Below are 16,235 nucleotides of genomic sequence, written 5' to 3'. Positions count from 1 at the left end.
TGTGTGTGTGTGTGTATAAAAGAATGATGTTGACAAATAATATACTTATGTTACAATTATATTTATTAAGTCAAAGCAAATTTTTTATAAAGGATCAGACTGTCTCTGGTAATACTGCCTATGTTTTAAACAAATTATTTTAAGATTTAAACTGTCACGTTTTATTAAGACTGAACAAGCTGTTAAAATTGCTCCAGTATCACACCTAAGCTTTCCAGTACTAGTTTAAACAAATATGTATTGTAGAGAAAGTATCTAAAGCAGTCCAGATAGCAAAATGTGTTCATAAGAAAGTAAGCTAAAACCACAGCCCTTTTGTTCATCCCACATTCCTAAAAGGAGCTGTACTACTGAGTGAAAGAATTTTCCAGCTGTATTTGGAGGTTACAAATGCAGTCTTAAAGGATTGCCTTTGAGACTAGCTTTTGGAGGCAATCATGTACAAATAAGTTACATAAAATTGAAATTGTATGGCATTTTGGTTATTTTAACACCAAACTTAATGGTAAACTGAAATCAACTGATAAGGAAATCAAGCTTAAGTCTCATTTGCTCAAAAGTGTTAGTGCCATTCTAGTTTTACTGATGCATTCATTTTCATAAAGTGCAGTGACAAAATAAATAAGATGAAAGAAGCTTTGAAGATCTATATACAACTTTGAGATTAAGATAAGTTATTGATTATATTCTTGATAGCCTTTTACCTCTGTGGAAGCTGTAACATATATTAAAAGCTCACTGATCGAGGTAAAATGGTTTCCCCCCTTTAAATTAATCTAGTATCAAGGAGTATATAATTATGCTAGGTTATCCCATAAGACAAGGTAAGCTTAAAGGGCAGACTTATGTGCTATAGACTAAATCCAGATACAGTCAGGCGCTGAGCATTATTCCTGGCTTCAAAATAGGATGTATCTGTTTCGCCATCTGGTTGGGGTATGAAAGGCATAGTTTGATGCTGCAGATTTTCCCAGTCCACTTCACTGAAGAGAGGATGATGTTTCAGCTCTTTGGAAAAACATAAAACAGAATATCATGACACCATTACCTAAGCAAGTACTCTTCTACAGGAATGAAGGACACTGCCACACATATATCTTGCCCTACTTTATTATGCCACTTCCATAGGCATTTGTTTGTCTGTTTTTCTATTCAACTACATACTTCTCAATGACACACTCTGTGTCATTTTGTACATTACTTAGTATAGGACAGGTTCACCATCACTATTTGTCAAATAAGTGACTGAATGATTTGCTTTAACAGAAGCCTATCTTTCTTGCTGCCTGCATCTTCTCACATAATCCCCGACTCACTGAGCGAGACAGTGGCCTACTTCCTGCTCTCCCATACAGCTTCTACACCACTCATCTTCCATGATTATGTCCCATTTCTCATTCCAAGTCCTTGCCACCTCTATATCTCTGCAATCCTTAGCACTATCTACTGCCCTGGGTAACTTTAGCAAAAAGCTCATCTGCATTCCCTTGCTGTCTTTGCTATGCTCCATCAGTATCTTTCATGGTGATCTCAACACATACATTGATGACACTTCTGACACATTCTCTTCATGGTTCTTTGACTTCCTTGGTATCACTGACTTGCATTTTCACAAGACATCAACTAAATATCTAGCAGTATGGTCACATCTGGAATCTTTACTGCTTCTATTTACAAAATCTCAACTTTGCTTATCTCTTTAGTTACATTTTCAATAATTGTCCTCTTTACTATTTCCTTTACATACTAAAATGAAAATATGCTCTTCTGATCATTTTGTTACATTTCGTTACTAAACCTAACTTCCCCTTTCAATCCTTCACTTCATAAGGCAATAATAAAGACACTGACAAAAAAAATGAAGTGGCAGTTAAGGCAGTAAACAGCTAAAAAAATCAGCAATCAAATTTGATGGAAATACTGGGAGAAGACTACACAGATGAGGGAGAATTATGGGTCTGTATTGGGGATGGTGGGTTGGGAAATCTGTAACTCTACATATGGCCTTTTTCCTAAACTGAAAGACTGGTAGGAAGAGAGATTGAAATAGCAAAAACAATTTTTATATAGAGAATTTGCCTTTTAATTGTTCAAAATAAATATCAGAGCATGGATTACTTTAGAGTTACTTGTTTTAATAACTCTTAAACTATGATATCTAGATGTGATGTGATGCTTTATGATCCTCTCATCATAGCTATTTATTTAACCTGAATCTTCCAGTTCTAATCTAGGTTAAGATTAACTAAACAAACAGTTGAAGCAACTGTTTTTTAACTGAAGAATACCCCTGTTGTTGGCTTTACTATGTGAACTGTTCATTAAACAAACAGAAGTCTGAGGTCATTGGTAAGAGTACTTTTCTTTTGTCTCCACTTACTTTGAGCAAATTACATTATAGTAATTACTAGGATAGTATGTATATATAATATAATGCATAATATGTAATTACTATAACATAATGTAATTTGCTAAAAAATGGTTTCTCAACTTCAGCACAATTGATATTTGGGACTGGATAATTCTTTGCTGTGGGGACTATCCTGTGCACTGGAGGATGTTCCCGACAGTTGTGGCAGCCCAAAACATCTCCAGACAATACCAAATGGCCTTTGGGGAGCAAATTCACCCCAGCTGAGAATCCTTGTTCTAAAGGAAGTGTTAGAGCTCAGTTGTCAAATATCTGTGCCCTCGCTTTACACAGGTTTTTGCTCAAATTCTAGTCTTCAGAGGTCTTCTTGACTACTCCATCTAAAAAAAAAAAAAAATCTCCTGCCATACCTTGTATTCTCTCACCCTGCTTAATCTTTCTTCATAGAACTTACAACTAGATGACATTATGTCACGGTTATATTTGTTTACTTTCTGTCTTTTCACTAGAATATAAAATCACAGGGATTTTAGTTTGGTTCCTCTGTAGGGAACCTCTAACACCTGTAACAACACTGTCTGGCACCTAGAGGTCACTCTATAGCATTTGTTAAACAAACAAAAAACCAAACAATGGATTTTATTAGAAGTGGATGCAAATGACATAATCCTAAAGCTAAATTTTCTAAATCCTCCTACTTCACATGGAAATGTATTTTGGGACATAAGGCTTATTTGTTTCTTTCCATATCCTGTTACAAAAAGGATCTTAGGGCAGCTCATGAGATTTACCAGTTTCAAAACTGTAGTTTAACCTTTCCCCTGCAGTGGGGAAAAAACACTGAAGGGATCATAATGTACCGAATTTGTCTCATTTGAGGTAACCTGGCACCAGATACACAATCAATAATGGTATTAGAAATGATGCAGTTAGAAAATATAGAATTATAATTTTGGTAAAAAAATGCTTCTTATTTTGTGAGTGGTTAACTTTATCAGGCCCTGATAAACCTAAGACACTGACAAGATAAGATTGTTTCAGGTGCTTACCTGACGTTAAAATTCAATAAGTGATTTATTACAACTTGATCACATTAAATTTTAATATAGAAAAAGGGCAAGTATGTCCATGGATACCCAGAGGGCAAAAATAAACTCAAATTCTTTTTAAACTAATCTAACAGTCAGATTATCTGTGGCATTATACTAGAACTTCGTATTGGGATTAACATTCACCCCCTGAAACAAGTCAAGGGTAAAAGAGTTTATTAACACAAAACCTTACCTTTCATTCCAGCTCTCTTTGTGTCCTCGATGGTTAAAAGTATTTCTACTGCACTTTGAGCATTATCAGATAACTTTTCTTCACCTTCAGGCCAAGGGATATCTACAAATATGAATAAGCCTCTTGATCATTGCTCAAAATAATAGGCAGAGGTAAATTAATCTGTCTTAATAGGAGAAAAAGAATCACCTCTTTTCAGAATATTCTGGAATACCTGTTGTGGTGTTTCATCATTGAAAGGGGGAATTCCTGTTAGAAATTCAAACAAGCAAACTCCAAGTGCCCACCAGTCTACTGCAGGACCTGGAATTTAAGAGTAAGTAGTTGAACTTGCGAGCATTTTCTGCAAATATTTGATCATAATATTTAATCAAATTTGGGCACAATCAAGGCATTCATTTCCTGAGGCTTCCTTCTGGCTTCATAACGTGCAAAACGTCAAATGACCTTCATTATGCAATATGGCAATTACTTTCTTTCCCTATTTCCTATGAAGTTTAGATCAGCAATTAATACAGCTAGTTAAAGAAAAGTTAAATCTATCTTTGGTCATTTATTAATAACTTCTGACATTCTGGATAGTTACTTGCTCTAAATTCTAAAACACGACCTAGTAATGCATTTAATCTACCAATTATCCTCTAAAACAGTTGCAGTAGTTCTCAATTTCAAATTGGGAAATAACATTAAGACAATTCCATATTCCACTCATTTCACAAAGTATGAGATGAAGTAGCAACATTTATACTAATTGGAGGATAGCCTGGTAATTACGCAAAGCTTTTCTTACAGAGTATTTCAATGTGCTTTATTCCTTTTAAGATCACAAATTAGTTTAACAAGGAATATTCACTTAAACTATAGCTTGAGGTAATTAGGATATATCTTAACAAATAGGAAAAAGTGATTTCTAACTAATATTTTTATTGAAAGCACCATTTATATACAAAGATGTTTTAAAGGATTATTTTAAACATGACTGTATAATCTGGTCTATGTTTTTGTTTACTTCTGTCTGTGAATAAGGTGTTTACTGAGCAAAGGTTAAATTTAGTCCAAAAATGGTTAACTTGAATATAAATTTAGAACTGGGATTGTAGTTTAGTGCTAAATTTGCCTAGAAATTACTCTTTAAGCTCAATTTCACCAACTCCGTTACTGTGGTTAAGCAACTGCTCCCCTCCCATTTCATAACAAGTAGGAAAGCACTGTGGAATCTGCTGTTAGGAAAAAATAATCACATGCACATAGAATGCCCTTTCACTTGCAAGCCAATAACCCCATTTTCCCTAAGAACTCAAGATGCAAATAGTAATAGTATGTTTCCATAGTAATCACTATAAAAACATACAAACCACCTCAGTTAGTAGATCTTTTAAGCAGCACTCAGAAAGTAATTAAATGGATTTGATGATATAACTAAACAACAGAAAAGTAGCAGGAAATCCGAAAAAAACATACATTTTATTTATTTTACTTGTTAGAAATTAGGACCCTTTTCCCAGTTCAGCCGAAATGTACGCATGTCAAAAACATACATGTTTTCTCCATGGATATGTCACACATACCCATATATGTAAGTCAAAGTCTAATAAGATCATATGTTGTGATCAATTCTAACAATTATAACATTAGCCAGAGAAAGAGAACTTACTTTACATTACTTTCTAATTCACAACCCACTTCTGTAATTTGTATATTGACATTGTTTATGACTATTTTCTAATAATAATAATGGCATTAAATGGTTTACAAAATTCCAGCCCTTTTGTAGCTGTCAACTGTAATATTTTTATCAAGCCTATTTCCTCTACTGCAATAAAAAAATACATATCTTTACTCTCTGCTACCTTTAAAAGTTATACAAATGTCAGAGGCCTACATTTGTTTTCAGAGAAAAGCAACCTCTGGATGTTCTCCTGCTCAGAAAACGGAAGACACTTCATTTGAGCTAAAATGAAAAAAAGTTTTTTTTTCTGCCATGCGATCTAGTTATACTTTGACTATTCAGTTTAATGTGCTTCACCATATTACTTTAGAAAGAAGCTCACTCACCCGAAGTCAGAAATCCTGCATTTAAGAAAACAGTAGTTAGGCACATTGTATTAAAATTATGAGTTCATTCTCACATCATTCATTGAACTAGATACCAGGGATTGTGACAGATATAAGGGGTACACAGTTGAAATTTAAAAAAAAAAAAAAAAAAAAAAGAGCTTTTTCTCAGGAGAAAATAGCCTACTCCGGGTAAGACGATACAGATAATTTTAACACAATGTTAAGATCTGAAACAAAAATAAGTACAAGAAGCTATGGGAGACTCTGGCCAAAGTTCCTAAGTCTGCTTGTGGAGAGGAAGACTGGAAGACTGTGGAGGCCACCAGAGGAGTCGTAGCTGTGCCTCAGCACGATGCTAGGAAACTGAGAGGTACACGTACGAGAAGAAGCATAGGCGCCAAGGAACTACTCCCTGGGGCCTGGGATCTGGGGGAAGAGGCAGGGAACAGGGAATTGATTTTTTTTCTTTTGATTATAAATTGCTTTGTACTATTTGTCATTTAAAAAAACTATGTATCAAGTTACTTTTATAGAAAATAATAACTTAAAAATATATCACTAGATAACTGAGGTAACTAGATATCCCACTAAAATAGTGGCAAGATCTAATAAAGTAAATCTTTACATTTGAAGCTTACTTTCATATTGTATCCTAAGTTAGACAACATACAAATTATAAGAGAGTAAATGGCCTAGCAAATCTGTGATTTAGCAAAAAGGACACTATACATAAGTCAGTTAAGTGCCCAGAGGAACTTAGTTCTTTGACTAAGAAGGGGAATATTAAGTGTGTCCACTTTTAGCACAGTAGAGATTATTCAAAACAGTGCTGAGTGCTGCTCAGGAAGTCTCCTGGAGTGCTATCTATAGGGAAACCTCAGACACTATGTCTTAGGATACTTTCTCAAGCTTTTGTAGTAGAGAAAAATACAACAATTATAACATAGGTAGAATAATGTAAGCTTTAAATAGTTTCTTTTGGGATTGAACCTGCAACCTTGGTGTACTTTGATGACGCTCTAACCAACTGAGCAATCTGGCCAGGGCTAAACAGTTTCTACTTAAGTGACATGGCAGTGAATAAATAAATCTCCATAACTGACCAAAGGATACTTTATGGAAGAGGTGACATTTAAGCTGATCATCAATGAAAGGAAATTAAACAGGAAGATGTTGGGGACTGGCTTTTTTTTAAACTAATACCTAAGTAAAATAAGGACAATTTGAAAATAATGTGTCTAAGAAGTAGAATGGGAATATAAGGCCTATAAAAGAACCTCTGAGAGATGTGGCTACTATGAGAGCTTGAAGCCCACATGCCATGATCAGTAATCTGGCTTTTAAGGAGACACCATAGTTTTTCAAGGAGGGCAGTAGCATGAACCATGATATGTTTTTAAAAAAATCTGGATTTTGTGCTGCTGCCCTATGGGATGCTCGTGGTCTCTCCTACCTTGGACTCTGGTAAGGAAAAGTGGGGCAAGGGTATATAGGCACAGGAAGAGAACAATTTAAATTGAATCAAAATCTAGATTGTAACATACAAAACAGCTCTGCTCTCTGTGTGTTTTCATTGGTTTTCGAATAAAATGTAGTAAATTTGCAATCAGAAAAAACAAAACAATATGGGGAGAAAAAAGGAGGAGATTTCTGGTGGCAATAATTATAAACAATAGAATGAAGTTGAGAAGACCAGAAAGAAAGCTATTAAATAACTTTTTTTTAGATTTTTAAAAATTTATTTTATTGTTTTAGACAGAGGGGAATGGAGGGAAAAAGAGAGGAAGAGAAACATCAATGAGTGGTTGCCTTTTGTGTGTCCCTTACTGGGGACCTGGCCTGCAACCCAGGCATGTGCCCTAACTGGGAACTGAACCAGCGACCCTTTGGTTTGCAGGCTGGTGCTCAATTCACTGAACCACACCAGCCAGGGCAAGGAAGCTATCAAATAATTGAAAGGAAAAGATGAGGCAGAGATAGTGGGAGAGATGAAACAGTAAGGAGAAATAATGCAGAGATGTAATCAACCAGATATAAATGCCAGAATGTGTGTGTGTGTGTGTGTGTGTGTGTGTGTGTGTGTGTGTATAAAATGTATATATAAATGCCCAATGTCTCTGTTACCACAAAAATGGTGAAACTGAGATAAGGCACAGAGGAAGTGAAAGCTGGATAACAAGTCCAGTTTTGACAGGCAGCAATTGCAAGACCTGTAGAATACTAGATACTAAGGCCATGTGTCTGCTGCCTAGTGAAAGTCAGGATTAGAGATCGGTATCTGGGAAACACTACCATAGATCCAACTGAAGTGATGGGAATGATGAGATTAACAGGGAGCACATGATAAGGGTAAAGGGCAGAATCATTAAGAACTTCCATATTTACAAGAGCTAAGGAAAGAACTGAGGAGTAGCAATAGAGATAGGAGTGAAACTGAGAAAAGGCTGGTAGATCTGTAAATAATGACACCATAGGTGACTGCTAATAAAAATTTCAAGCTTCCGGCCAAGATGGAGGCATAGGTAGAGATACACTTTGTTTCCTCACACAACCAAAAGAATGATGAGAACCAATTTTAAAAACAAAAAACAACCAGAACTGCCAGAAAATTGAACTGTATGGAAGTCCGACAACCAAGGGGTTAAAGAAACTTTTCATTCAGACTGGTGCCCGAAGACAAAGAAATATGGTCTAAATGAAAGAACATATCAAAACTCCAGAGAAACAACTAAGCAATGAGGAGATAGCCAACCTGTCAGATGCAGAGTTCAAAACACTGGTAATAAGGATGCTCACAGAAATGACTGAAATAAACAGGCGCAGATTAAGAATAGTATAGGAAATCGAGAAGCCAAAGAATTTATATATATGCGCCATGGACATGAACTAAGAGGTGGGGGAATGCTGGTGGGAAGGGGGCTGCAGGGTGGAGGGGAATAAAGGGGTGGAAGAAAATGGGACAACTGTAATAGTGTAATCAAAAATACACTTAAAAAAACAAACAAACCAAGAGCATTGGCTGGTGTGGCTCAGTGGATTGAGCACCAGTCTGTGAACCAAAGGGTCACTGGTTTGATTCCCAGCCCAGGGCACATGTTTGGGTTGCAGGCCAGGTTCCCAGTAAGGGGTGCGTGAGAGGCAACCACACAATGATGTTTCCCCGTCTCTTCCTCTCTCTAAAAATAAATTAAAAATCTTAAAAAAAAAAAAAAAGGATTGAGCGTGGTTGCAAAATAAAGGAAGAGGTGAAGGTTATACAATATGAAACAAAGAAAAATATACAGGGAACCAATAGGGAAGGGAAGGAAGAAACGGGACCCAAAACAACAATTTGGTACAGAAGGAAGAAGTAAACATTCAACCTGAACAGAATGAAGAAACAAGAATTCAGAAAAATGAGAAGTTTAGGAACCTTTGGGACAACTTTAAACAGTCCAACATTGGAATCATAGGGGTACTAGAAGGAAAAGAGGAAGAGCAAGAAATTGAAAACTTATTTGAAAAAATAATGAAGGAGAACTTCCACTGTCTGGCAAAAGAACTAGACATGCAAGACCAGGAAGCTCAGAGAGTCCCAAAGAAGTTGGATCTAAGGGGAAACATACCAAGAGACACATCATAATTAAATTACCCAAGATTAAAGATAAGAAGAGAATCTTAAAAGCAGCAAGAGAAAAGCAGTTACCTGCAAAGAAGTTCCCATAAGACTGTCAGCCGATTTCTCAAAAGAAACCTTGCAGGCAAAAAGGGGCTGGCAAGAAGTTTTCAAAGTCGTGAAAAGTAAGGACTTACAACCTAGATTACTCTATCCAGCAAAACGATTATTTAGAATGGAAGGGCAGATAAAGTGCTTAACAAGGTAAAGTTAAAGGAGTTCATCATAACCAAGCCCTTATTATATGAAATGTTAAAGGGACTTATTTAAGAAAACGAAGATCAAAACTATGAACAGTAAAATGACAACAAACTCACAACTATTAACAACTGAACCTAAGAAAAAAACCACCCCAAAACCAAATAAGCAAACAACTAGAACAGGATCAGAATTATAGAACTGGAGGTCACACGGAGGGTTATCAGCAGGGAGGGGGCCAGGGGAGATTGGGGGAAAATGTACAGGGAATAAGAAGCATAATTGGTAGGCATAAAATAGACAGAGGTTAAGAATAGTACAGGAAATGGAGAAGTTAAAGTACTTATATATACGACCCATGGACATGAACTAAGGCGGGTAATGTGGAAGGGGGCGTGCAGAGCTGAGGCGGGTAAAGGGGAGAAAAAATGGAACTGCAATAGCATAACCAATAACATATACTTAAAAAAAAGTTTCAGTGAAATATTCAGATTGCCAAAGCAAACATGGTCAGGCAGAGAAAAGAGGCAAACTTTGAAAAGTGAGGTAGTGAGGGGAAGATAAGGGCAGAAGCTAATTTTCACATTAAGGAAAAAAGCCAGCAAAGAAAGAAAAATAAAAGTTTTTTTGGGGGGTGGGGGTGGGATGAGACAGATGACCACCAAGAGTCCAAAGCAAAGGGAAGCGATTAATATCAAAATGTAGAAGGGATTATGTTGTGGGCTGAACTGAGGTTCTCTGAATTTGATGTTTGGAAATAGGGCCCTTGCAGATATAATTAATTAGGTTAAGATGAAGTCATATTGGAGTAGAGTGGGCCCCTAATTTGACCAGTGTCCTTATGAAAGCACACCAGGTGACCATAGAGAGACAAGAACACTGTACAAAGAGGGAAGATTAGTGATGCATCTACAAACCAAGAAACGTCACAGACAGCTAGCAAACCACTAGAAGCTAAGAAAGGCAGGAGAGCATTCCCCTCTAGGTTTCAGAGGAAGCATGGCCCTGTCAACACCTTGATTTTTAGACTTCTGGCCTCCGGAACAGTCAGACTATAAATTTCTGTTGTTTTGAACCACTCAGTTTGTGGTACTTTGTTACAGTAGTCCCAGGAAACAAATACAGTTCATTTTAGATGTAGGAAGGGAAAATAAGGTAAGTGAAATATCATCCTTTTATTCCTATGTTACATTTTGCAGGATGGTTTGTCTCACGCTTGACCCTTCTGGTGAAGGTATAAGTGAAGGTACACTCTAGGCAGGAATAGGCTTCTGCAGACAGGACAGAATTCTAGGTTCAACTTTGTATTTTTAAGCCAAAACTACAACAGACTTGAGGAGCCATTAGGAGCAAAGATAACGAGGGAGTGAAAGGTGGGGCTTCTTTAGATCACTGAGACTGTACCAGAAGCAAAGAACAAATGGCTGCATGTCTCCTTTCCTTGTAACAAATGTCACATAGAGGAGGAAAGAAAACTGCATGAGTTAATTTCTTCTCCTTTAGGTAATCTAAGTATGAAAGAAATTTAAAACAATTACATTTCAAAAGAAAATGTAGCCCCAGCTGGTGTGGCTCAGTGGACTGAGTGCTAGCCTGTGAACCAGAGGGTCGCTGGTTCAATTCCTGGGCACGTGCCTGGCTTGCGTGCAAGGTCCCTTGGCTAGGGGCATGCAAGAGGCAACTGATGGATGTGTCTCTCATGCATTGATGTTTTTCTCCCTCTCTTTCTCCCTCTGTTTCCCTTTCTTTAAAAATAAATAAAATCTTAAAAAAAAAGAAAAGAAAATGTAGTAATAGATAACATTTCAAAAACTCAAGACATGTATGCCTTACCATGGGCCCTGCCTAATAACAACTCAGGTGCGAGGTAGTCTGGGGTTCCCAGGATTCGCCCGTCATCCACTGGGGCTGCCCCTCTTCTTACACTCTTTGGAGTTCGATATGGAGTTCCTGACTTGACCTGATTTGGGGTCTGCTAATTTAAAAAGAGTTTTTAAGAGACAATTAATTCCTTTTACAGTGAACAGAAATTACAAAACAAAAAAGTGAGGCTGCTGGGCATGAAGGACATACTCAAATTCTTCATCAGTTTTGAAAAAGGACTCATAACTAATTATAATGATAAAAAGTCCTAATATCTAATGATACTCCAGAGGCTAGGTCACACCAACTATTTCAATAAGATATGGACATGAATGAAACAATAAAAAAGTCGACAAGAAAAAAACTCTTGATAGCACAGATTAATCCAAGTTTATGAAGTCACCGAGCGGGGCTGCAGCTGACAAATGACTGAAATGTTAGGATAATACATAAGGCAGAACTAAATGTAAATAACCTCTTGTGCTAACGGGCGTTTGAGTTTTTAAGATATTTAGTTGTCTCATAAGGACTCTGTGAGACCAGCAGGATAGGTGTCATTACATTCCACAGACAGGTGGAAAACAGAGACTCTGAAGTTAAGAGATTTCTAATAATCTGAATAATAAACACAAGTTTTGTAACTCTACATTCCTGGTTTCTACTCTTTATATTATGATATCTCTACAAGGGAAGGAAAAAAAAGATAATAAAAACAAAATAAGAATTGAAATATAGACTTTCAACTTTTTTCTGTAAAGAAGAGATTATCTAAATAGGTACTTAGAAGTAGAGTAGACTTTAACTCACAGTTGCTGGAATCAAGTGAAAATATATGATTATTAATATGTGAATTTAAATATGTGAAAGTGTGTAGAGCAGTACAAATGAAGATGGCATTGTCATTAAGAATAAACATTACGACTAGCTTTACTTTTCTGCATTAAAACTTTCAACAATCCATAGATTTCCAACCAGTAAAACAAGATTATATGCTTAATATCATATAGTCTAGCTGACAGGAAGGAGTGTGGCCTTCACAGTTTATTTTTCTACAATTGAAAGAACAAGTGTTAGAAAGTAATAACATACCTGATAGAAGTAGGGTCTTTCTTTCTGAGTAGGGGTTATGGCCATGGGATATGAACCACTATAAGCACATGACATATCCATCGCATCGAAAGTAAAGCTCATTTTGGATGGTTCTGAGTTATTGGATACATTAATATGACTGTTAAAACTTCGAAACGCTACAGCATTTCTTTTAGAGCAAGTTAATGTTTTCAGCACCTCCGAAGAAGGAGCTAACATTTTTTGGTTACTGTCTTGAACAGCAGGGTTCTCATCACCTTTTGGCAAGGGACTTTTTTGGCTGTTCAGTGATATAGTAAGTAGGTCTTCAATATTTGATTCCTCAAAAGAAGATTCTTTGATGCTATTATTTGGATCTAAAGACTGCCTTTCTAATGGACTTTCCATTATAGAAATTCCAGGAAAAGATGAATCAGAGTCTACATAAATACTTTTAGAAGCTCTATCATCGTCAGAACATAGAAAACTAGAACTTAAGTTGTCATTATGCTTGTCACAGTCTTCATCCAGTTCACACATAAGGTTTTTTGCTATCATTGGGATACGTGTTTTTTCTGGTGTTTGTTGTTTATCCATAAAAGAATCAACCATGTTCTCCTTATTAGCATAGTCATTTTGCTGACTTCTACATTCCGATAGCTTAAGGTCTTGAACTTCAGTTGTTAAGCTTGTACTTTGATTTGTATAACAATCTCTCATTTCATTACCATGCTTATACTCTGTACAACTTTTTTTATACTGTATGGTTTTCTGACAAGGACTGGAGTCAACTAACTCAAAATGTCTCTTAACACTTCTTTTCCCAAGATGTTCTTCAATCATATCATCAGAATCCACAGCCCCCTGATGTGACTGATGAAAATCGGACTGTCTTATGCCAGTGGCCATATTAATATTATTTATATCCAGTTCTCTTGCTTCCCAAGAAACTTTTCCAGAGAAGCATTTTTTAGCAGGGTTTACACAATAGCTTCCACTGGCAGGAATGGCAGTGCTGTTCTGAATGGGAGAAAGGGCTAACTCAAGATCTTTCTTACAGAAACTTCTGGTCTTGATGGCGTTTGTAGATTTTGTGCATAAAGACTTTTCCGTTGTGCTCCAACTCATCATGGCAGAGGCCAATGCTTCCTCACTTTCCTAAGGGGAAAGGGAAGGACCTTTTTTCAGTTACATAAAATTGAGGTTCTTTAACCTGTGTTAAGCCTCTGTCCACTTATATGGAATAAATGACCCAATAAACTGTTGTGCTCCTTATTCCCATTTTCTAATGGAGCAAAAGAACAATGATAACAGATAATTAAAAGCAATATAAACAATTTTAGTATACATTTATATACATTATTTTGAGTGAAACACTGGTTGAAAACATAAATCAAATATTCTATACTTATTTGATAGTGTATTACATGTTTAAATAGAACAAGTTAACAGGTAACATATTTAGACAAATTTGGGGAAAGGCTCTATTATGCATATATCTGTTTTGCATAGGAGTATGGATGATTCTATTTTGAATCGCAAAATCTACAAGACTTGACGTAAATATAATTAATGGAAAATTATAGATAAAAAATATTAGTAATGTAAACATGTATCACTTCAAACAAGTAAAAGAAAGCCAAGCTGATAAAAATGAGGCTAAATTAGTGGTAATTTATAATGAGAAACCCAAAGTAACAGGAGTTAAATCCATTGTCAACAAGCTGAACTGATGACTAATACCAAAATGTTTTTCTTGAAAACTGAGTTCCAGCCACCTGCAGAAGCTCTTGGGTGATCAAAGCTTTGTACCTAATACCGCAAATTGGTGCATGGTAATCGTGATGTTTACACGATTACTCAGTGAGAGGGAATCGTCAGTAACTCTAATAGTGCCTATTTTTGAAATGAGAAAATCAAACTTTATTAACTAAGTAATAACACAGAGCACTTAGTCATGAATCAGAGAAAATTTCTGAATTACAACTGATTGATCTTCGAGCATAGAAAATGATGTATTTGGGATTAGCATAGGGTTATCAGGGGTCCCTTGTTCTTCTGTCGATCATAACTCGAGAAGAATCACTAGAATCCAATCATTGCATTCCTTGGGGATGCAGAAATAAGAGGAACAAGGTAAGGCTGTGTATAGTTGAAAGAGCATATTTCTTTCTTACAGAAATGAAATAATAGTACTGGGAATGCAAATATGGTTTATTCTGTCACATGCACATATTGTCTATAAAGCAGCCTATAAGGAGAAAGGAAAAAAGATTGAGAAATCCTGCCTTAACTAAAAAATTTGACCTTACTCCTAAAATGCAAATACCCAACAATAATAAAGATCATATGGCTGAGAATGAGGAGCAAATGCAATCCAAATTATTTTATCAAATGGAAGGTTTATTCTTTGTGTACTACCATTCTTCTAATCTAACATTATTTTATTGGCATTCTATGAAGGCAATTTTATTATAATTTAAAATTTCAGTTCTTCTCAGCTTTAATTGCTTTTAAAAAGAGAAAAAGAGAAAATTAAGTAAAAAACCTAAGTAAATTCATTCACTTAGCAAGCAATTTTCTTAGAATACATATTTCTAAAATTTTTTTATTTATTTATTTTAGAGAGAGGGGAAATGAAGGAGAAAGAGAGGGAGAGAAACACATATGAGAGAAAAATAGACTGGCTGCCTCTCTCATGCTCCAACTGGGGACCTGGCCCGGAACCCAGGCATGTGCCCTGACCAGGGATCAAACTGGCGACCTTTCACTCTGTAGTCCGGTGCTCAGTCCACTGAGCCAGGGCAGAATAGATACTTTTGAAGGTACATCTACATTATCTTTGTGGTCTAAAAGTCATTTCTGATCCAGAAGAGTTGCCATTCCATTAAATGAGAAACTGGCAGAAAACAGTACAGAAGGAGGTAATGTGAGTTTAAAAATAAGATGTACATTTTAAAAAAATCAACAAGCTAATGTCTGTGTCATGGCAGGGAATTGAAAAAAAAGTCTATTTAGATGCCTGGAAGCCAAACATTTACTATCAATTTATAACAAAGATTTAAAAATTTGAAATCTCATTATGTAAACTGAGAATAATTTTACATTTGAATGAGAAATAGATATTTCAAAAGAATTTAACGGAATGTACAGGAAAGTGAAAACTACCTTGACTGCTGCTCATATAACAGTTTCATTTCCATAAAGCATTTAAAAAGGTAAAATGTTTCTATGAATAATTTCACACACATAATTGGTTATGGTTAAGATAAAGTTCACTCTAACCTGGCAATCCTTTTCCCATCTGGGGCTGCTGTGGCATTCAGATCCCACACTGGACACGAAAGTGTGGGACTGACTACTGGCACTCGACGTGGCCAGCCTTTTCCTAGACTGGAGTAGATGAGAGGTTAGACACTGGACAGGTATTCCGGGGTTGGAGGCAACTATTTCAAGACCTGTAGAAAAAAGAAAATATTGAACTTTATGTCACATCTTTCTTAGTTCCTCACTGAACCTGAATCTTTACAAATAATTAGGCAAAGTGTTACGTATTGCACATCAGAGCTATTTCTTTATAAACATTATCCACTCCACAAAAATGGCTCTTGGTGTTTTTGGTGTACAAATACTGTTCTGAAAGTTAAAAAAAAAAAACCCTCTCAATATTTGTAAAGTAAAAATCAGGACAAAGGAACTGATTTATAATTAGGAAGAAATCCATTTAATATTCATTAC

The 16,235-nt window shown here is 36.0% G+C and overlaps 1 protein-coding gene across 3 annotated transcripts in view; it reads right to left on the bottom strand.

Annotated features, from left to right (window-relative positions):
- Positions 1–850: 850 nt before the first annotated feature.
- The window catches only part of MASTL (microtubule associated serine/threonine kinase like), a 29,379-nt gene continuing 13,994 nt past the window's right edge, over positions 851–16,235 (bottom strand). The window contains exons 7-13 of one of the 3 annotated variants that reach the window (XM_054590270.1): positions 15,783–15,955; positions 12,519–13,655; positions 11,400–11,541; positions 5,711–5,725; positions 3,845–3,958; positions 3,656–3,757; positions 851–1,008 (exon numbers count right to left, since the gene is read on the bottom strand). In XM_054590270.1, the coding sequence (XP_054446245.1) occupies positions 851–1,008; positions 3,656–3,757; positions 3,845–3,958; positions 5,711–5,725; positions 11,400–11,541; positions 12,519–13,655; positions 15,783–15,955 (1,841 nt within the window). The remainder of the gene's footprint in view (positions 1,009–3,655; positions 3,758–3,844; positions 3,959–5,710; positions 5,726–11,399; positions 11,542–12,518; positions 13,656–15,782; positions 15,956–16,235) is intronic. The other 2 variants (XM_054590277.1, XM_054590287.1) reach the window with 2 other exon arrangements.

This window comes from Pteronotus mesoamericanus, unplaced genomic scaffold (assembly GCF_021234165.1).
Source record: "Pteronotus mesoamericanus isolate MK-2021 breed Mesoamerican mustached bat unplaced genomic scaffold, CSHL_Meso_final contig_130, whole genome shotgun sequence".
In the NCBI taxonomy this organism is placed as follows: Eukaryota; Metazoa; Chordata; class Mammalia; order Chiroptera; family Mormoopidae; genus Pteronotus; species Pteronotus mesoamericanus.
The sequence above is the reverse complement of the archived record's forward strand: the minus strand, read 5'-3'. Positions and strand labels throughout refer to the sequence as shown.